Source organism: Hypanus sabinus, chromosome 1 (assembly GCF_030144855.1).
Source record: "Hypanus sabinus isolate sHypSab1 chromosome 1, sHypSab1.hap1, whole genome shotgun sequence".
Classification (NCBI taxonomy): domain Eukaryota; kingdom Metazoa; phylum Chordata; class Chondrichthyes; order Myliobatiformes; family Dasyatidae; genus Hypanus; species Hypanus sabinus.
The window spans coordinates 71,402,955-71,425,564 of record NC_082706.1 but is presented as its reverse complement, the minus strand read 5'-3'; the positions used below and the strand labels follow the sequence as shown (position 1 = coordinate 71,425,564).

Sequence of the window (22,610 nt, the reverse complement as noted above, 5' to 3'; positions counted from 1 at the left end):
TTAGGTCATCCAAAATAAGTAAAGAATTTTATAAGAGCCTTTGTCACAGTTTTAGCTTTTATATTCCTAAGTGGTACTGCCTCTGGAAACCTAGACAAAGTACACATGATAGTCAACAAATACTGATAACCAGTTTTTGTCTTTGGTAATGGACCAACACAATCTACAATAACTTTAGAAAATGGTTCACCAAATGCTGGAATAGGTTGTAATGGAGCTACTGGTGTAACCTGATTTGGTTTACCCACAATTTGACAAGTCTGGCATGTTTTACAAAACATCACCAGATCTTTTCTTAGACCAGGCCAGTAAAAATGTTTTAATATCTTGTCCACAGTTTTCCTTACCCCTTGATGTCCACCTCAAGGCACACTATGAGCTAAAGTCAAAATCTTATTTCGATAAACTTTTGGGACAACTACCTGGTAAACAACATTCCAATCCTCACTTGCAGGAATTGTAGGCGATCTCCACTTCCTCATCAACACTCCTTTTTCCAAGTAATATCCTACTGGCACCTTCTCAATTTCACTACCTAGTAAAGCTTGCTCTCTTAATTTTATAATCTCAGGGTCTCTATTCTGCTCTGCTATCATCTCCTTCCGAGACAGAGATAAATCTTCATAGTCAGACTTACTCTAAGAATCTTGTTCAAACAACGAAGATAAGAAAGTCTCTGACACATCCTCAAAATTCGAATCCTGAGTTGAACAGTCGTGAGTAACAACCTCATTCTGCGCATCAATCTTTTTAGCCATAGCTCTAGTCAGAACACAGGAAGAATCTGTGTTAGAATTCAACTCTGGTTCCTCTGACTCCATTGTCAAATGCACTTCAGGAAAAACTTGTCCACCTGCCAAGTCATTACCTAACAATAAAGAAATACCCTTCACAGGTAAGCTATGCTGTAATCCTACTTTAACAAATCCTGTAACTAACCCTGACTTTAAATTTACTTTATGTAAATGTACAGGCATAAAATCACTCCCAATACCTCTTATGTAATTTACCTCATCAGTATCAGACTCTTCATTAAACTTCAACACACTGTCTAACATCAGTGATTGAGAAGCTCCAGTATCCCTAAGGATTTTTATTGGCACCAGAGTAGATCCTTCTTTCAAGGATACAAACCCTTCAGTTATAAAATGATCATATCCCTTTTTAACTTGGTCAAACTCTAACAAAGCCTCATTTGTGTTTATCAAACCCTGTAACTTTACAGGTGCTTCAGTATGTTGCACACAAGCATCTGGAACTGCTTCCTTCTTCTTTTTCAATCTGAAACAGTTAGCTATTCCATGGCCAGGCTTCTTACAATAGTTACAAATAAGACTAAACTGTCTTTCCTTCACAGGTTTTCCTTCCTCTTTACCTTTCTCATTAACATCTGATTTAATTTCTGATTTACCTTGAGTCTCCATGTTATTTTTCCTCTTAAAAATTCTGCCCTGAGGAAATTTATTCTTATGGATTAAAACATACTCATCAGCTAATCTAGCACAGTCCTGCAATTTATCAGTATCCCTCTCATTTAAGTAGCTCCTTATTTCAACAGGAATGCTTCTTTTAAATTCCTCCATTAAAATCAGCTCTCTTGATGTATCATAATCCCCATTTACATTTTTAGTTCTTCTCTCAAAAAACACAGCTTTATCATAGGCAAATTCCACATAAGTTTTTTTCCACAGACTTTTTCAAACTCTCTGAATCTTTCCCTATAAGCTTCTGGGACTAATTCGTATGCTTTTAGAACATGCATTTTCACAATATCATAATCAAGTGCTTGCGCAGCAGTTAAAGCTGTGTAAACTTGTTGTGCTTTACCTTTAATTACACTCTGTAACAACACTGACCATTTATCTTTCGGCCACTCTGACATCCGAGCAATAGTTTCAAAATGTTGAAAATATCTTTCCACTTCTGTTTCACTAAATGGAGGGACCGATTTAATTTCTTGACTAGCAACAAATGGTTTTCTAGAACCAGAAGACTGTTTCCCAGACCTTAATTCCGACATTGCATATTCAAATTCTCTCTGTTTTTGTTCAGCCTCCAATTTACAACGCTCCAACATCATTTGTTCGATTTGCAACTGCATCTCCAGATTACTTATCGGAAACGACTCTAAAACCGAATCATCAAAAACACCCGAATCCACATAGTGTGACGCGATTTTTCTCTGTATAACAGCCTTTGATGTAGTCATCAAAATACCTTTAAGTTGCAATCTATGAGCTATCCCAGATACCCCAGTTTTTTTTGCCTTCGCTAACAACTCCGCGACTGGCGAAACCAGAAACTCAGCAATATCCATTGTTGCCGAATAACACTCACACCAAACAAACAAAAGAATCGAGTATTCCCCTTATCCAAAACACCGGTTCAAAAGTTAGCAAGCATTTAAACCCAAACGATCCAATCCGGACGCAGCCACCATATTTATGTTATGTATTCAGGCAACAATAAATATAAGAGTTAGGCAAGGGTTTCTATAACAAACAACACTTTTATTAAACACTGAAAACAAACCCCCCAAAAGTAAACAAGCACTAACGTAACCGGAAATCAGCTGCGGCAGCTTAAACAGTTCTTAAAGCGATGCAGCTCGAACAGTTCTTAAAGCGATGTTGCAAAAACAGTTCTTTAAAGTAGTATTGCCAAAAGTTCAAAATGCTCACAGTCCATTTAAGGGAGAGACTTTTTAAGATGATTTAAATTCTCTTTCACGTCGCTTTGCTTCAGTCCCCGACGTCGAACTTTTCCCACGAAGAATTTACGAAACGAAACGAAATGGCTTAAAGGCACTGACCTTTCCTTTATCACACTGTCCTCAATCTTCTGCTATCCCGCAGAGATTAACACAAGGACAGTCAACGAATTCCTTTCGAATAAGGATTAAACAAGGTCGAACCCGTTTCACCATCATAAATCGATTCTCCTCGATCTTTAACTCCCGAACTCCGATCTTCACTCTTCACTGATCCTCAACTAGCAGTATTGTAAAGAAACTGCTAGCAATGACCTTTTAAGCTTTAGGCATTAGATGAAAACTTCATCCTTCCACTAAACTGCGTCATCACATTAAATCACACAGCAGCATGAAGTCAACATGGTAAATCCAGCCACGAACTGCCCCCCCCTCACAGGGTGGGGTCTTCCTTTTATAACCTGTAAAAAAAACCTGTCACATGATCTCTACTGGCTGGAAAATGACATCACTCCACCATCACAAGACCCCAAGTCCAGTATAGCTTCAACCCCAGTCACGTGACAAGGGTACCACTGTCATGTGTCACGAGTACATAACACTATCTATGCAGAACCTCATTACTCGTCCTACCTATGTTATTGGTACCCACATGGGTCACAACCTTTGGCTGTTCACCCTCTCACTTAAGAATGCTGAGTACCCAATCCAAGATAGCCCGGATCCTGGCACCTGGGAGACTACATACCATCCGGGAATCCCATTCTCACCCACAGAACCTCCATTCTGTTCCCCTATCGAGTCTCCTATCACCACAGCATGCCTCATCTTCCCCCTTCCTTTCTGAGTTACAGAGGCAGATTCAATTCCAGAGACCTGACCACTGTGACTTTCCTCTGTTTAGTGATATACTTGTTGTTGAAAGGGATGGCCACAGGGATACTCTGTACTAGCTCCTTAACCCTTTCCCCTTCCTGACTGTCTCCTCTGTCCTGCGCCTTGGGTTTAATTGCATCTCTATCTGTCCTATCTATCACCCCCTCAGCCTCCTGAATGATCCGGAGTTCATCCAGTTCCAGCTCCAGCTCCTTAATGCGGACCATTAGAAACTGCAGCTGGATGCTCCTCTCCCAGTTATAGTTGTCAGGGAGACTGGAGGTCTCCTTGTCTTCCCATATCTCCCAAGAGGAGCATTCAACTATCCTGCTTTGCATCTCTACTGTCCTAGCTGAACAGATAAAAAGAAGAGAAGGAGAAAAAAAAGCCTTGAGCTTTTCTTTCTTTTGCTTTCTCTGACTGAAGCCTTGAAGAGCTAAGGCCTCAAGATCACCACTTTGAGTCTGCCCACTCAGACGATAGATGCTGAGACAATGGCCACTGTGCTTGCCCCTGCCTTCCTTTAATTTGTTCCTACTAATCAATCCCACGTGCCAATTAGTCTCTGCTCAAAGCTCTTTTTAACAATAGCAACCTGCTGCTGCCTTTTGTTCTCGGGCTGTGGACCTGATTGAAGTCTCCTCTTCTCAAAATTTTCAATGTCTGGAATGGCAACTGGTCAAAACTCTTTTCTGTAGTATAGTTCTTGCATAGTATAGACAAGGTCAAACTGACAGAAAATACCTCAGATAACACATTTTTGTTACTATATGTTGCATTCTTGCCAGCTATATATAGCTGAATATAGAAACAAAGAAAACCTACAACACAATACAGGCCCTTTGGCCCACAAAACTGTGCCGAACATGTCCCTACCTTAGAGCTGCCTAGGCTTTACCCATAACCCTCTGTTCTTCTAAGCTCCATGTAGCCATCCAGGAGTCTCTTAAAAGACCCTATCGTATCCAGCTCCACTGCCGCCGCCGGCAGACCATTCCATGCACTCACCACTCTCTGCGTTAAAAAAAATCTTACCCCGACATCTCTTCTGTACCTGTTTCCAAGCACCTTAAAGCTATACCCTCTTGTGCCAGCTTTTTCTGCCCTGGGGAAAAGCCTCTGACTATCCACACGATCAATGCCTCTGATTATCTTGAACACCTCTATCAGGTCACTTCTCATCCTCTGTCGCTCCAAGGAGAAAATGCCGAGTTCACTCAACCTATTCTCATAAGGCATGCTCCCAATCCAGGCAACATTCTTGTAAATCTTCTCTGCACCCTTTCTATGGTTTACACGTCCTTCCTGTAGCGAGGCAACCAGAATTGAGCACAGTTATCCAAGTGGGGTCTGACCAGGGTCCTATATAGCTGCAACATTACCTCTCAGCTCCTAAATTCAATCCCATGATTGATGAAAGTCAATGCACCATATGCTTTCTTAACCACAGAGTCAACCTGCGCAGCAGCTTTGAGTGTCCTATGGACTTGGACCACAAGATCACACTGATCCTCCACACTGCCAAGAGTCTTGCCATTAATGCTATATTCTGCCATCATATTTGACCTACCAAAATGAACCACCTCACACTTAACTGGGTTAAACTCCATCTGCCACTTCTCAGCCCAGTTTTACATCCTGTCAATGTCCCGTTGTAACCACTGACAGCTCTCCACACTATCCACAACACCTCCAACCTTTGTGTCATCAGCAAATTTACTAACCCATCCTTCCACTTTCTTATCCAGGTCATTTATAAAAATCACAAAGAATAGGTGTTCCAGAACAGATCCCTGAGGCACACCACAGATCACCGACCTCCATGCAGAATATGACCCATCTACAACCGTTCTTTGCCTTCAAGCCAGTTCTGGATCCACAAAGCAATGTCCCCTTGGGTCCCATGCCTCCTTATTTTCTCAATAAGCCTTGCATGGGGTACCTTATCAAATGCCTTTCTAAAATCCATATGCACTACATCTACGGCTCTACCGTCATCAATGTGTTTAGTCACATCCTCAAAACATTCAATCAGGCTCGTGAGGCACGACCTACCTTTGACAAAGCCATGCTGACTATTCCTAATCATATTATGCCTCTCCAAATGTTCATAATTCATGCCTCTCAGGATCTTCTCCATTAACTTACCAACCACTGGCCTATAATTTCCTGGGCTATCCCTACTCCCTTTCTTGAATAAGGGAACAACATCCACAATCCTCCAATCCTTGGAATCTCTCCTGTCCTCATTGATGATGCAAAGATCATTACCAGAGGCTCAGCAATTTCTTCTCTCACTTCCCACAGTCCGGCCCCAGTGACTTGACCCCTTGGTTAATTGTATTGGTCCATGGCACAATAAAAGTTGAGAAAGGTTGTGTTTGGTGTGGTTTCATTGACACCATTCTTCTTATGTTTTACATTGAACCCACCTCCCGACTGTTGTTTTCGTTTTTCTTAGCTGTTAAGCCCATTTTGCCCATTTTTAGTGGGTAGATTCTTCCCTCTTTTCTAAGTTATTGTTGTTTGATGTAATTCTGACTTTTATTTAAATTTTCCTCAGAGATTTGTTGAACAAGAGAATTGTGAGGGAGCATGCAACATTTTTAGATAGAGAAGGTTTGATGAACAAGGTTCAAGTATGAAAAGTGTCCATTTTAGAAAATATGCAGATATTTATAGGTTTGTGCTGGATAAGGAGGAGGGAAGGAATATGGAGGAAACTGATGTTAATAAGAACAATACATACAAAACTATCATGACATCTTCACCATTTAAATCTATGGAGCTTAGAAAAATAGAGGGCTATGGGTAACCCTAGGTAATTTCTAAAGTAAGTACATGTTCAGCAGAGCACTGTGAACCATGTATTGTGCTGTATTGTGCTGTAGGTGCTATATTGTGCTGTAGGTTATCTATGTTTCTATGTTTCTAAATCAGGGAGCCACCTACAATGTAGATTAAATTAATTTTACATTTCAGGACTATGGGTGGGGTATGGTGTAAGAGGAAATCTTGCTGGTTGATATTTTTCTTTGCTGCTATTACTGCTACCTATTTAATTTAACTATTTCATATATACTATAATTACTATAATTCATGTTATTTTATTCGATTATTTTGTATTGCCTTGTACTGAAGCCACAAAGACAACAAATTTCATGACATATATTGGTGATATTAAACCTGATTCCGTTTCTGAGATCTGATCACCAAATCGGAAGGTAAGGCATTGGTGAGGTCTAATTTTGACTATTATGTGCAGTTCTTGTCAGCTACCTACAAAAAACATATCAAAAAAATTGAAAGAGTGCAGATAAAATTTATAATGCTGTTGCCTGGTCTTCAGGACCTGAGTTATAAGGAAAGGTTAAATAGGTTAGGACTTCTTTTCCCTCGAGTAAGGTAAATGTAAGCGGTTATTTTTCATTGAGATCCTGGGTTAAAGGTGAAAGGTCAAACATGTAAGGGGATCTTCTTCACTCAGAGGGTGATGTGGGTGTGGTGCGAGCTGTCAGTAGACATTTGGATAGGTACATGAATGGGAGTAGTATGGAGTGCTATGGTCCATGGTTGATGAGACTGTAGGTTTTCGCAAATAAAACAAGGTGAGGCATTTTATGTGTAATGAAACACATAACACATTTTATTGAACTCCAAACCCTAAACACAAAAGCGTGCTAAAAATCCTTATGTAACAATGTCATCATGTCAGACCAGTCTCTTAAAGTGAAACCTCAACTCAATGTTGGTAGTTGTGAGTTATATACATTTCTCCTAATTATGTTACCTTACACAGGCCACCCCTAGAATTCACTTAAAACCAGCATTGTGAGCCAGTCCGGAGCTCTGACAAGTTGCTCAGCTCAAGCCCTGTGTTCCATGAATGGAGGAATGGCAGGAGCCTCTGGCTCATCCAGAGGTGTGTTGGTACACTCATTGTCATGTTGTGATGCTAGGGGCATGGTAGTGGAGTACTCCAAATCTTGGTGGGCTGGTTTAAAGTGATCAACCAAAATACATTCAGTTTTATCACTCTTATCTATGATAAAAGTCTTTTCTCTCCATTCCAAAATACCGAATGAGCTGTTGTAAGGGGTCTTAAGGGGATGTTAGTGTGCATCATGCCAGAACAATAAGTCAACCGGGACCCAAGAGAGTGTACTCCATAATGGGAGGTTGGAATAGGTGAAAAGGAATTCAATTTGTTGAGGAGGGTGGAACACAGTTGAGTGGCCAACCAGGTGATTGTCATATCAGCATTGAAATCTCCTGGCACTTGTAACGTCTGCCCGTATACCAATTCAGTTGCGGACGACTGCAGGTCCGAGCAGTTCTGAGCCCCAGGAAGATCCATGGGAGACAGTCATATCCCTGGGAAGCCCTCAGTCTTTAAGGAGCAGCGAAACTGCTCATATAGGCCATTGCACTGTGCTGTGATGTAGCATACTGCTGAGGTTCAGGGCATTCACAGCACAGAGGTTTGATATGAATTGGGGACCGCATCTGACAAGGTGCCAAACCAAGCAACACAGGTGCAGGTGAATGCCCAAGATGTGTCTGCAGCCGTTGTTGATGCTAGAGGGACAACTTCTGGCCAGCTGATGGTATGGTCCACCATGGTAAGAAGGTATGTGAAACCACGGAAGGGGGAAGAAGAACAACAAGCTCCACATTAGCATGGTTAAACCATCGCTCAGGGACCTCAAAAGGTGCCAGTGGCTCCTGAGCATGATGGTTAACTTTTGCCTGCTAGCACCCCACACAGGCTGCAGTCTGATAACACATGTCCTTTCAAAAGCTGTGCCAAACAAACTTTAGTGCAAGTATCTGTGAGACCTTCTGGCCTAGGTGCAAAAGGCCACTTATAAAGTCGAAAACAGTCTCCACTTTGCGAGCATGATGGGGTAAGGGAGACTGGATGAGACATTGCACAGGAGAGAAACCACAACTTTTCTAAATTTAATATCAGCCAACCGCAGACCCATGACTGCTGTTCAGTAAGCCTGGACCATTGAGTCAGTAGCTTGGTCAACTGCCATAGTCAACCCTGATGTGTATGGCCTTGATGGCTAGCCATGAAAGGCAATCAGCCACAGCATTATTTTTCACCTTGATATAGTGTATATCATTCGTGAACTATGCAGGCCAGGTGGTGTTGCTGCTATGCAGGCCAATGGTCTGATATTTTGGCCATCGCGTGTTCGATGGTCAACCAATACTGTGAAATGGTGACCCTCTCGAAGAAAATTAAAATAGCAGGTCGCCACATAGGAACCAAAAAACTCACAGTCAAATGTGCTGTACTTCCTTTTGGGGCACCGGAGTTGCCGACTGAAGAAGGCAAGCGGCTGCCACACACCTCTGACCAACTGTCCGTGCACAGCCCCCACAGCACAGCCTGAAGCGTCAGTAGCAATGGCTATGGGTGTGTTGGTGAGCGGGCCTGCCTGTATCGTCGCATTGAAAAGAGCTTATCTGGTATCATTAAATGCCCTGGTCATGTCTGTGACCAGTCAAGCTCTTGATTTGGGATATTGCCTTTAAGTGTACTATGCAGGGGGAGCATAAGTTCAGCAGCTCACACAGTGAAGCAGTGATAGAAATTTACCATGCCTACAAACTCCTGTAGATTTTTTGTAGTGTTGGGTGGTGGGAAATCCATAATAGTGGCTACTTTTGATGGGAGGGGTTTTGCACCTATTGCAGAAATGCCATGGCTGAGAAAGTCAATGGTTGACAACCCAAACTGGATTTACCAGGGTTAATAATCAACCCATGTTGGCTTAAGTACTTGAATAATGTGCAAGATGAGATACTTGTTCACATTTGGACACACTGGTGATAAGTATGTCATCAGATAAACAAAAAGAAAATCTAAGTCTACAGAGTCCATCATGGAAGCATGAGTGAGGACTATGTGAACTTCATTAGGCATTTGCTGCATGAAGAATTCTTTAAAAATAAAACAAGGATGGTGATTTTCCAGGAGGGACAGCATGTGGTGCATCAGCTCTGAAGGTGAACCATTGCCGAGGCCAGGCCAGGAGAGCAATTGTTTGGTGTGTTCAGACTCCGACAGTCCAAAAGGCTGTAAAAGGTGAGTTTTCAATGATCGGTATTTATTGTGTTCAGGCAGGTGTTCAAGCAAACTCATTACTCTTGCAGCTGTGGAATTGCTAGCAACACTATCACATAGTAGAATTTGGTGTCAGCAGTGGTGATTTCTCACAGAGCGAACTGGGCCTTAGCAGTGGCATTTTACTCTCAAAACTCCAGCAGTTTCAAAGTGACTGTGTTAGCCGACATGTTCAATAGTTCTGGAATTTCCTAGAGCATTGGGGTCACCAGTGTAGGTTTTCACAAATAAAATGAAGTGAGGTGTTTCATGAAATCCATAATTCCAAAACCTACACAACAAGAGCGCGGTATAAAAACCGTTTTCATTATGAAGACATTATGTCTGACTGGCCACTTAAAGTGAAACCCCAACGCAATGTTGGCGGTTATGAATTATGATACCCTACAAGGCAAAGCAGGATAATAGTTTATCCTTTTAAATTTGAAAGATATATGTCTCATGTTTAGAATAGTGGAAGAAAGAAAAGGGAAAATAAATATACCAGAAAAACATATTATTTTCAAAATATTTGCTCTCCCCAATTGCCCGATGGATATATGTATCATAATATGTGGCTTTGAGGTAGATTGGGAAATTCTTGGCTTCAACTCCTAGGATCTCTCTTTTGCCAATTACGCTGCTGGCATATAGGCAGAAGTGAAGTTCCTTATCTCTGACGGTGCTCAGGGCTTCCTTCATCATGTCAGTAGCTCAGTTTTCACTACCATCAGTAATGTAAGTTCCAGTTGGAAATCCAGAAATACTGTCACACTCAGATGTAGAAGGATTCTTCATTGCTGTTTCCTTAACAGTTCTGTTAAACCAGTCAGGGTTGTTAACCCTCAGCTGAACCCCCAAACCTGGAGAACTGGTAGATCACTCTTAGTTTGGCCTGTTTGCCATGGGCAACCTACCAAGAGCCAAAACATATGGCCCTAACTCCAGCCAACATAGCTCTCCAGGTCATTGAGGCAGGCAAGCCTCCACAACAAAGTCATGGTCTTTTTGGAGAAACTCCTAGGATGTGCTGAGTTAATTCATCTATTGCAGGCACTACAATAAACTCAACATTCTGAACTGCAACCTACGTTGATCTAGATTGAGAGTGAGTTTCCATGGAATAGTTGTTGACGTGTAGTTTCCAAAGTTCAGATACAATTTTTGAACATTATAAGCATCTCTATGTTACTAGAATGTTCTTTAGGGGAAGTAAAAGGAAACATTTTTATATAGGATATTTTAGGGTTGAGGGTGCACAGGAAAAAAACTAAGTTCAGCAAATAAAGTGTAGAGCATGCATAAATAAGTAATTTTGAAGAAGCATGTATTTAGTTTTGCAAAATGTACATCAAGTTTATATATAACCAAGGGAACTAGGTGGTGCAGTGGATGCACTTAACTTAACATGCTTCACTTAACTTAGTTCCCAACTCTTGGTAGTACCACAAATTTGCTAATTTACATATATCCCTCTCTGTCTTTACCTTTGTTGTATGTTTAATTCATATAATGCTAAAAAGATGTAGATAATTTCATGCTACAAAAGAAGTCCTGATGTGGGTCTCAGCCAGAAATGTGAACTATCTAGTCATTTCCATAGATGCTGCTGGACCTGCTGAGATCCTCCAGCATTTTCTGTGTGTTGCATCAGATCAAAAGTGACTCTTGATCTGATTGCAAGATCAAGTTATCTATAAGTGGGAAGACAGGATGGGAAGGTTCAAAGAAATTGAGAATGGAAAAATCATACTAGAACAGAAAACGGGAAGGGTTTTCAGCTCTCCCTAGGATAGCCCTGCCTGGAATCTTCAGGAGCTTGAGATTATTATCAGAAACACAACATAAACAAATGGCAAAATAGTGGAACTGTCCTTTAAAAATCCTTTTACATTTTTAAGTATTTTTGTAACAAAATTATTGGAAAGTGTGGAAGAGTCAGTTTGATTGGATAAGGCCAATAGAGTATGGAAGCTCCTTCCTTTTTGGTTTTGTCTTTTTCTTGTTTTGACAAACTAGAGCCACACTGTTCTTGTGATGTGGGAGTAAATGTTTAAAGGTTGAATGGAGTACTAATTAAATGAGCTGTTTACTTTTGGGTAGTTGGGGGCTTCTTGACTATTGTTGCTGCTCCAATTATCTTGGCCAGTAGAGAGTATTTTCTTACAGTCCTCACTTACGCCATGTAGATGGTGGAAAGCCCTTGTGGTGTCAAGGTGGGTCACATTGCAAAATACCCATTTTCTGCTAGTATTTGTGGTTTGTCAAGTTAAGTTTCTAGATAACACTCAGTCTCTCTTCAGACTCCAAAACGTTTCTAGTTTTTGATGGCATTCAGGACAACTTCTTTTCACAATGGCAGAACTTATGGCCTTGTGGCTAGGTTTGTGGCAGGCAGTGTTGAGAAAGCAGGGTGTCCACAGAAAGGATGTACTGGCATTGAAGAGCGTCCAGAGCAGGTTCAAGAGAATGATCCCTGAAATTAAAGGGTTAACAAAGGAGGAGCACTTGATGGCTGGACCTGTATTTGCTGGATTTTAGAAGAAGGGGAGATCTCAGAGAAATGTATTAAACATTGAAAGGCCTAGATAGAATGGAGGTGGAGAGGGTATTTCCAATAGTGGAAGAATACACGATTAGAGGGCACAGCCTCAGAATAAAAGGATGACTGTTTAGGACAGAAATGAGGAGGAATCTTTTTAATCCAAGGGTGGTGAATCTGTGAAATTCATTGTCACAAACAGCTGTAGAGGCCAAGTCATTGGCTATGTTTAAAGTTGAGGTTGATGGGTTCTTGATTGGTAGGGGCATCAAAGTTTGTGAGGAGAAAGCAAGAGAGTGGGATTGAGAGAGGGATAATAAATCAGCCATAATGGAATGGTGGAGCTGGCTTGATGGGCTGAATGGCCTCATTCTGCTCCTATGTTTCTTCTGGAGCTGATCTTTATCAAGCATACTGAAGTATGAACACTACATGATACTTATTAGCCCACATGTTTTGATCTTTCTACAGGCATTATATAGACTCTTTAGTAAATGATACAGAACACTGTTCTATCAGCAGTTCAGCTTTTACCACAGAGGGTCAGTTATTGCTGAAACGTCTGAAGATGGCTGGGCATTGGAGTGAATTAATTCAACAGCAGCAATCACAGCCATGTTCATCCACCCAGTATTGAATTTCTCCTCTCGATTCCATTTGTCAGTTTTGCTTAAGATCCTTGATACAACACTCATTTAAACCCTGATACAAATGGCAGTTACCCTGACCTCAGCTCTGAAAGCCAATACTTCAGTTGTGTTGTGGCTAGAATTAAGATTTGAGAGCCTGTCAGAATTCAGCTCATTACATTGTTCATGAACCCTATCATCATTTTGCTGATGATCCAAAGTAATATTGAGGACAAGGTTAACTGTAACGATGTTTCATTTTGTCAAATGGTAGCCAAAGATAGAACCATGGAATATCACAGCACGGAAACAGGCCTTTTGGCCCTTCTTGGCTGTGCCAAACCATTTTTCTGCCTAGTCCCACTGACCGGCACCTGGCCCATATCCCTCCATACACCTCTCACCCATGTATCTGTCCAAGTTTTTCTTAAATGTTAAAAGTGAGGCCGCATTTACCACTTCATCTGGCAGCTCATTCCACACTCCCACCATTCTCTGTGTGAAGAAGCTCCCCCATTGTTCCCTTTAAACTTTTCCCCCTTAACCCTTAACCCATGTCCTCTGTTTTTTTTTCTCCCCCAGCCTCACTGGAAAAAGCCTGCTTGCATTCACTCTATCTATACCCATCATAATTTTATATACCTCTATCAAATCTCCCCTCATTCTACTACACTCCAGGAAATAAAGTCCTGACCTATTCAACCTTTCTCTGTAACTCAGTTTCTCAAGTCCCGACAACATCCTTGTAAACCTTCTCTGCACTCTTCCAACCTTATTAATATCCTTCCTGTAATTCTGTGACCAAAACAATACTCCAAATTCGGCCTCACCAATGCCTTATACATCCTCACCATAACATTCCAACTCTTATACTCAATACTTTGATTTATAAAGGCCAATGTACCAAAAGCTCTCTTTACTACCCTATCTACCTGTAACACCACTTTTAGGGAATTTTGTATCTCTGCACTCCTCAGTGCCCTACCATTTACCTTGTGTGTTCTACCTTGGTTTGTCCTTCCAAAGTGCAATACTCACACTTATCTATATTAAACTCCATCTGCCATTTTTCAGCCCATTTTTCCAGCTGGTCCAGATCCCTCTGCAAGCTTTGAGAACTTTCCTCACTGTCCACGCCACCTCCAATCTTTGTATCATCAGCAAATTTGCTGATCCAATTTACCACATTATCATCCAGATCATTGATATAGATGACAAATAAAAATGGACCCAGCACTGATCCCTGTGGCACACCACTAGTCACAGTCCTCCACTCAGAGAAGCAATCCTCCACTACCACTCTCTGGCTTCTCCCATTGAGCCAATGTCTAATCCAATTTACTACCTCACCGTGTATACCTAGCGACTGAATCTTCCTAACTATCCTTCCATGCGGGACCTTGTCAAAGGCCTTACTGAAGTCCATGTAGACAACATCCACTGCCTTCCCTTCACCCACTTTCCTTGTAACCTCCTTGAAAAACTCTAATAGATTTGTTAAACATGACCTACCACACACAAAGCCATGTTGACTCTCCCTAGTAAGTCCCTGTTTATTTAAAAACTTGTAGATCCTATCTTTTAGTACTCCTTCCAATAATTTACCTACTAATGATGTCAAACTTACTGTCCTATAATTTCCCGGATTACTTTTAGAGCCTTTTTAAAACAACGAAACAAGATGATCTATCCTCCAATCTTCCGGCACCTCACCGTAAGATATCAACATTTTAAATATATAGGAATACCCTGTCAGGTCCTGAGGATTTCTCCACTCTGATTTGCCTTAAGATAGCAAGCACCTCCTCCTCTTCAATCTGTATAGGCTACATGACCTCACTACTTGTTTGCCTTATTTCCATTGACTCCATGCCAGTTTCCTTAGTAAATACGGATGCAAAAAACCCATTTAAGATCTCCCCCAGTTCTTTCAGTTCCATACATAGCCGACCACTCTGATCTTCAAGAGGACCAATTTTATCCCTTACTATCCTTTTGCTCTTAATATACCTGTAGAAGCTCTTTGGATTATCCTTTACCTTGACTGCCAAAGCTACCTCATGTCTTCTTTTAGCCCTCCTGATTTCTTTCTTAAGTATTTTTTTGCACTTTTATACTCAAGTCCCTGTTTCCTATACATGTCATACATCTCTCTCTTCTTCTTTATCAGAGTTCCAATATCCCTAGAGAACCAAGGTTCCTTATTCTTATTCACTTTGCCTTTAATCCTGACAGGAACATACAAACTCTGCACTCTCAAAATTTCTCCTTTGAAGGCCTCCCACTTACCAATCACATCCTTGCCAGAGAACAACCTGTCCCAATCCACGCTTTTTAGATGCTTTCTCATTTCTTCAAATTTGGCCTTTTTCCAGTTTAGAACCTCAACCCCCGAGGACCAGATCTATCTTTAACCATGATCAGGTTGAAACTAATGGTGTTATGATTACTGGAACCAAAGTGTTCCCCTACACACACTTCCGTCACCTGTCCTAACTCGTTTCCTAATAGGAGATCTAATATTGCATCCTCTCTAGTCGGTACCTCTATATATTGATTTAGAAAACTATCCTGAACACATTTTACAAACTCTAACCCGTTTAGACCTTTAACAGTATTGGAGTCCCAATCAATATGTGGAAAATTAAAATCCCCTACTATCACAACTTTATGTTTCCTGCAGTTGTCTGCTATCTCTCTGCAGATTTGCTCCTCAATTCTCGCTATTGGGTGGTCTATAATACAACCCCATTAATGTAGTCATACCTTTCTTGTTACCCAGATCCACCCATATGGCCTCGGTAGACAAGCCCTCTAATCTGTCCTGCCTGAGCACTGCTGTAACATTTTCCCTGACTAGCAATGCCAGGCCCCCACCCTTCATCCCTCTGCCTCTATCACGTCTGAAACATTGGAACCCTGGAACAATAAGCTGCCAGTCCTGCCCCTCCTGTAGCCAAGTTTCACTGATAGCTACAATGTCATAATTCCACATGTCAATCTACACCCTCAGCTTGTCAGCCTTCCCCACAATACTCCTCTCATTGAAATAGACACACCTCAGAAGATTATTACCACCATACACAACCCTTCTGTTTGTGACTTTGCATGAAACTTTAACATCATTTATTTTCACCCCTGCTCCACTATCTACTCTGGCACTCTGGTTCCCATCCCCCTGCTAATCTAGTTTAAACCCCTCCCCCCCAATAGCACTAACAAACCTCCCTGCAAGTTCAGGAAGTTCACCTGTAGTTCAGGTGTAACCCAGCTCTCTTGTACAGGTCCCACCTGCCCCAGAAGAGGTCTCAATAATCCTGAAATCTGAAAACCTGCCCTGTACATCAGTTCCTCAGCCATGTGTTCTGACGGTAACCCAATTACCTGTGCGCTGCTCCTTTGGCGTAACAACCTCCCTGCAGCTACTATCTATAAACTTCTCATTCTCCCGAATGACCCGGAGGTCATCCAGCTCCTGCTCCAGTACCCTAACACGGTTTGTTAGGAGCTGGAGTTGGATGCACTTCTTGCAGGTGTCATTGTCAGGGACACTGGAGGTCTCCCTGACTTCCCACATCCTGCAAGAGGAGCATTCCAACATCCTGCCTGGCATTCTCTCTACTCTAAACAAACAAAATAAAACTTACCGGAACCTACACTCGCCTCAGCCTGTTGATGCTGAAGCCTGTTGGGCCAAGGCCATCCCACTCTGACTCAATCCACTCCAACGATGGCCACTACGATGATGGCCGCTGTATATGGCGGTCTTTTTTTTAAAACCTTTGGCATGCTACGTCATGCATCTGCGCAGTCGAGCCTCTTTTCCCCGATCAGTTAAAAAAAAGGCTTCTCTCTGAGATGCCTTTATCTCTTCACTCTCCACCTCTTGCTTCGATTTAAAGTTGTAGCCACATTGGAACAGTTTAGTTAGGTGTATGAGTGGTCATGGAATACAGATCATTGGCACCATAGTAATAGTTACAAATTTTATAGTAACAGGATCACAACCAAAAGTAAATGACTTAGAATCCAGTGAAAGCTTTTTCAGCTTCCTTTTTTTAAGGTAAAGCATTAATTCTAAAGATGGCACCTATATTGCCTTTGTTGAGGATCGCCTCTCACCATTGGAGTAAGTTGAGATTTCGGAGGCCTCTTCAAGGCATTTCAATGTCCTTAACTCTGCTCAATGAAAACATTTTCCAGGTAACCCCAGTGTTCTCATTCCCTTGCCAGCTTGTTATAAAACCTGCTATGAGTTTTAGGCTGGTGCTACAGAATTATCAAACACTCAATTCAAGATACTTAAAAACACAGCTTTATTGATGCAGCAATACACAGAATGGCAGACACTGTCCATGGTGCTTTAATCAGAAGAAACAAGTTTGATGCACAGATATAATTAGACATTCTGGTGTTGAGACATTTCTTTTCCCAGCAGTTTTATCAAGTTTATGGAACTCTGAATAACAGGCATCCTACTCTGAAACAGCAGCTGGACTGCTCAGTGAGAATCAATTGAGCTAAACTGTATTTAGATTGAATGAAGGTGATACTCAGGTAACTGATAAAACATGTTCTTCTCTAACTGATATTGCAATTGTTTAGTAGAAGGAAAGGAATTCCCATTTGTTCTGCTGGCTTAAACCTGAGACCTGCAGTGCTTTATCATTAATAATGCATTATTGCCTTAGCCTCTTTGAATTTAATTTTGCAAGCAATCCCAATTATACCCTGAAGCAAATGAAAGTAGAACCTTGACAAGATTGTTGATGATGATCTGCTCAATACTATCACATGAAGCTCTGCCAATTTCTTTCAAAGCTGAAATTCCTTTGCAAAGATGTAACTAATTAATCTGAAAGTTTGATAACGAAGTCCCTTGGCCTTGGCTACTGATAATTGCAAATGTGACAAGATGACAGTACAAAATTAGCTTAATAGATTATGATATTGCAGTTTGTAAATCTTTTGTCCTAAACTTTTGACACCACTGTCCACATTTACAGCTATCCTCTAACTTGAATGACTTTCGTAAAATATCAGTATAAAATTGATTGATGTTGACATTTCTTCTACAGCTGTTTTTAGATCAACATTCTCACTCGGTTTCCACTTTGAGTTATGAAGCCACTGTGCTCACTTCATGTCATTTTGAGTAATTAATTACTTACTCACTGAAGAATCTCTAGGATAAAGAAGAAAATGTAATCAGTCAAACAAAAATGGAAGGGTACCTTAGGTCAAAAATTGGCACGTGATTGGAGACAGCGAAGCATTAAACAATCAAATAAAAATTATAATTTGATTGCTTCAAAAAGGGTGTAAGAGAGAAAATGGCCTAAATTATTCCCTTTTGTAGTGTAGCATAACATTATGTGCATCTCTAATAATACTGTACTACCAGTAACTCTGCACAGACACTACAATGCATCCAATCCTTAAAATAATATGCACATTCTCTTGTCTATTTGATGTGGGTTTCCAGATTGTGCCTTAGCTTTCTTCAAAGTGGAATTACAAGCTAAAGTGAACCCACAGTGGCCACCGTAAAATTATCTATTTATTTATTTATTTATTTATTTATTTATTAAATTTTAGAAAATTACAAAGAATAAATGTAATGATAAAATAGTGAGAAAAATAATATTAACCCTCCCCCCTCCCCTTAACCCTTATCTAAAGAAAGAAAAAAAAGGGAGAGAAAGATTGCCTGGATATCGGAGGATCCCCACATGCTCCATGGAGTTCAAAATAATTTTAATATTTATTTTTACTTTCCCCAATTACTTTATAATTTTTTCTTCAAAGGACCTATGTATTTAATCCTATCTTTTGTAAGTATGGGAGCCAAATTTTCAAAAATATATCATATTCATTTCTTAGATTGTATGTAATTTTTTCAAGTGGAATACAACTATGTATTTCATTATTCCAACAATCCATAGTTAAATATAAATCAGATTTCCAAGTAACTGCGATAACTTTTTTGGCTACTGCCAATGCAATTTTTATAAATTTTTTCTGATACTTATTCAATTTAAGTTTAGGTATTGTCCCTTCAATGTCTCCTAATAAAAATAATACTGGACTATGTGGGAGTTGTACTCCAGTAATTTGTTCCAATAAAAGTCTTAGATTTGTCCAAAATGGTTGAATTTTAAAACAAGACCAAGTAGAATGTAAAAAAGTACCAATTTCTTGATTACATCGAAAACATTGGTCAGACATATTTGAATTTAATCTATTTATTTTCTGTGGTGTTATATATAATTGATGTAAAAAATTATATTGTATTAATCTAAGTCGAACATTTATTGTATTTCTCATACTATCAGAACATAATCTTGACCAGTTTTGTCCATCAATTTTAACATTCAAAACAGATTCCCATTTTTGTCTTGAATTATGAATTCCTGATTTAATTGTCTGTTTTTGAATCAAATTATACATACAAGATGTAATTTTTTTAATTTTTCCTTTTTGAATTAATATTTCTATTTCACTAGGTTTTGGCATCAACATTGTTTGTCCCAGCTTTTCTCGTAAATAAGCCTTTAATTGAAAATAACAGAAAAGAGTGTTATTTGATATTTTATATTTATTTTTTAATTGATCAAACTACTGTAAATTTTACAGAAAAGTAGGAGGAAATACAGCAGACAAATTTGCCATCCTTACAATTGTAACTACCTGGTCCTAATTTTTATTGTTGCCCCAGTGACATGTCTAGTTGCTTGGACATGTTTATGTCCCACCATTGCTTTGTTCTTATGTCTGTTCCTCACTTAGGTAGTTATAACTTTCTCTTTCTAGCATTCAATAAAAATAAATTGACAGAATGGGGTTGGGGCAAAGGAATGGGTGGATCCTTCTGTCATGAAAAAATAATGAGTTCTACAGATTTTGAGGTGCAGTTTCTTTTAAACATGAACTTCCCATTGACTCCAAGGCAAGAAAGAATTCTTGCAGGATAATATATACCACCTTGAACTTATTTGTGAAAGTGGTCTAGATACTCTGAACCAAAATTCACAAGCATATTGCCAGGACATGAGGATCTGAATTATAGGCAAAGGTTGAATAGGATAGGACTCTATTCCTTGGAGCTTTGGAGAATGCTGGGAGATTTATTAGCAGCTTACAAAATTATGAGGAGTATGGAGAGTGTAAATGCAAGCAGGCATTTTTCACTGAGGTTGGGTGAGACTAGAACTATAGATCATGGGTTAAGGGTGAAAGTGAAATATTTAAGGGGAACATGGGGGAATCTTCTTCATTCTGAGGGTCGTGAGAGTGAGGAACACAATGGAAGGATATGTGTTTGATTATAAAATTTAAGAGAAACTTGGATAGGTACATGGATGGGAGGGGTATGGAGGGCTATGGTCTGGGTGTAGGTCGATAAGACTAGGCGGGTTTGTAGTTCAGCACCAACCAGATGGGCTGAAGGGCCTGTTTCCGTGCTGTAATACTCTATGACTATTGTCAAAAATGCATTATTAAAATACTGGTAAACTGACAACCTCTTCTATATTTTTCTTTATAGAACTAAAAACAAAACTGACTTTAGTAACAACCATCAAAATATTAAGACCATAAGACACAGGAGCAGAATTAAGCCATCTGGCCCTTCGAGTCTGCTCCGCCATTCAATCATGGCTGATCCTCCGCAACCTTAGTTCCTGGCCTTCACCCGGTAACCCTTGATGCCATATCCAATCAAGAACCTATCAATCTCTACCTTAAATGACCTGGCCTCATAACTGCATGTGGCAACATATTTCACAAATTCACCACCCTTTGGCTAAAGAAATTACTCTGCATTTCTGTTTTGAAAAGGCACCCTCCTATCCTGAGGCTGTACCCTCCATGGAAACATCCTTTCCACATCTACTCTGTCTAGGCATTTCAACATTCAAAGGTTTCAATGAGATCCCTGCCCCCCCCCCCCCACATCCTTCTGAATTCCAGCAAGTACAGACCCAGACCCATGAAATGTTCCTTGTATGATAACCCTTTCATTCCTGGAATCATCCTTGTAAACCTCCTCTGGACCTTCTCCAATGCCAGCACCTTTTCTAAGATGAGGGGCCCAAAACTGTGCACAATATTCAATGTGAAGCCTCACCAGTACTTTATAAAGCCTCAGCATCACATCCTTGCTCTTGTATTCTAGACCTCTTGAAATGAATGATAACCTGGCATTTGCCTTCCTCACCACTGACTCAACCTGCAAGTTAACTCCCAAGTCCCTTTGCATTTCAGATTCCTGGATTTTCTCCCCTTTTAGAAACCATAAGATATTTCTGCATATTTATTCTATTACCAAAGTGCATGACCATGCATTATCCAACATTAAGCTTTGTTATTACGGTAAAAATAAGTTTTTGATGGTACATTAGGACATAGTGATGATATTTTTTCTGGCTCTGTAAGGCTGACTGTTGTTTTTGCATGCAGATTGTCATTTTTACAGATTGTATTTAATAATGTTAGGTTTTTGTAGGAATCAAATTTGAACAATGAAATGAATTATGATATTTCAATTTGATCACACACATGCTACATCATTTAAACGTTATAGAAAAATGACATTGTTTATAATTTTAACCTTTTTATGGGTCTAGTTGGATACTTTGTTTGATAGATGAATTCTGTTATGGGATTTTTCAGAAACCTTTTGAGCTTAGTACTCAAAAATCATTTAGTATTTTAGGGATTGCCAAAGCCCTATTTAATTATAGTTTTATTGGCAATCAGCATTGTTGGTGCCTGGAAAATACAGGAAACATGAGATCATGATGTTTGGACTGGAGAGCAAGGAACTGTGATCTTCAGCACAAGACTTGTGTTTGATTGACAGAAGGAACTCTTTGACGACTTAATATAACCCTCAACAATACAAACCACTTAACAAAACTTACCATTCATGGCTGCTCTCCTGAGCATCTCCAGTTGACTCAGGTGGCAACTGGAACCCACTGCCACCTAAAAGTGATTAGAAAAGAGAGAAAGCACAGAAACAAGTTGTGTATTAATTGTTGAAAACTTTTACAAAATGTTATAGGCGATTGATACTGTTTTAAATACCTATTTTATCCATACCAAATGCAAACAGAATTTTTATAGTGTGCCAGCTACCACAAAGATGTTTAAAGATGTGACTTAATTTAAAGAAGATGTAATTACTTGTATAACATCTGATGAAAGTTAGGGACATACAACAACTGCTTGTAGTTTTGTTGATTACCCAATCTACACTGTAACTTTGAGAATTTTCTCCTGGTTTACTGCCAAAGAAATGATGGAGAATTGGAGAACTCCCAGGGAAATGTCAATGCACCTCCTAAAAAAAGCAATGCAGAAATTTATGAAGCATTTTTCAGTCTCCAGTTGTAATATATTGATGCAATTAGAGCCCAAGGAAAATAGTAAAAATAGGCACTTCCAGCTATTCATTTCTAGCATATCTGGTAAGATGTTGGTGCATAAGGGCGGAGTAGCCTCTCAGGGACCAACCAAAGGTATTTTCTCTTTTTTTCAATCGCAGGATGATGCTGGACTTCAAAAACTTCAGGTACTGCAGGTCTATGCCACCAATGAGCTACTCATTGGCAGAGGAGCTGGACTTTGTGTGGACTGTGCTACAGAAAGGCATTGGAGTCAGTTCCTGAAGGTTGTGTGCGAGTGACTGTCTTAGATGTTTCTCTTGTGATCACAAGGCCTTGATGGAAA

The 22,610-nt window shown here is 40.1% G+C and overlaps 1 protein-coding gene and 1 long non-coding RNA gene across 2 annotated transcripts in view; one reads left to right on the top strand and one right to left on the bottom strand.

The window, feature by feature from the left end:
• LOC132394637 (uncharacterized) overlaps positions 1-22,610 on the top strand; it is a 166,458-nt gene that overhangs the window by 109,659 nt on the left and 34,189 nt on the right. The window lies entirely within an intron of this gene.
• LOC132394621 (transient receptor potential cation channel subfamily A member 1-like) overlaps positions 17,196-22,610 on the bottom strand; it is a 90,752-nt gene continuing 85,337 nt past the window's right edge. Inside the window, exons 15-16 of the mRNA XM_059970970.1 lie at positions 21,800-21,863; positions 17,196-18,058 (exon numbers count right to left, since the gene is read on the bottom strand). Of these exons, the coding sequence (XP_059826953.1) occupies position 18,058; positions 21,800-21,863 (65 nt within the window). The 3' untranslated portion in view covers positions 17,196-18,057. The remainder of the gene's footprint in view (positions 18,059-21,799; positions 21,864-22,610) is intronic.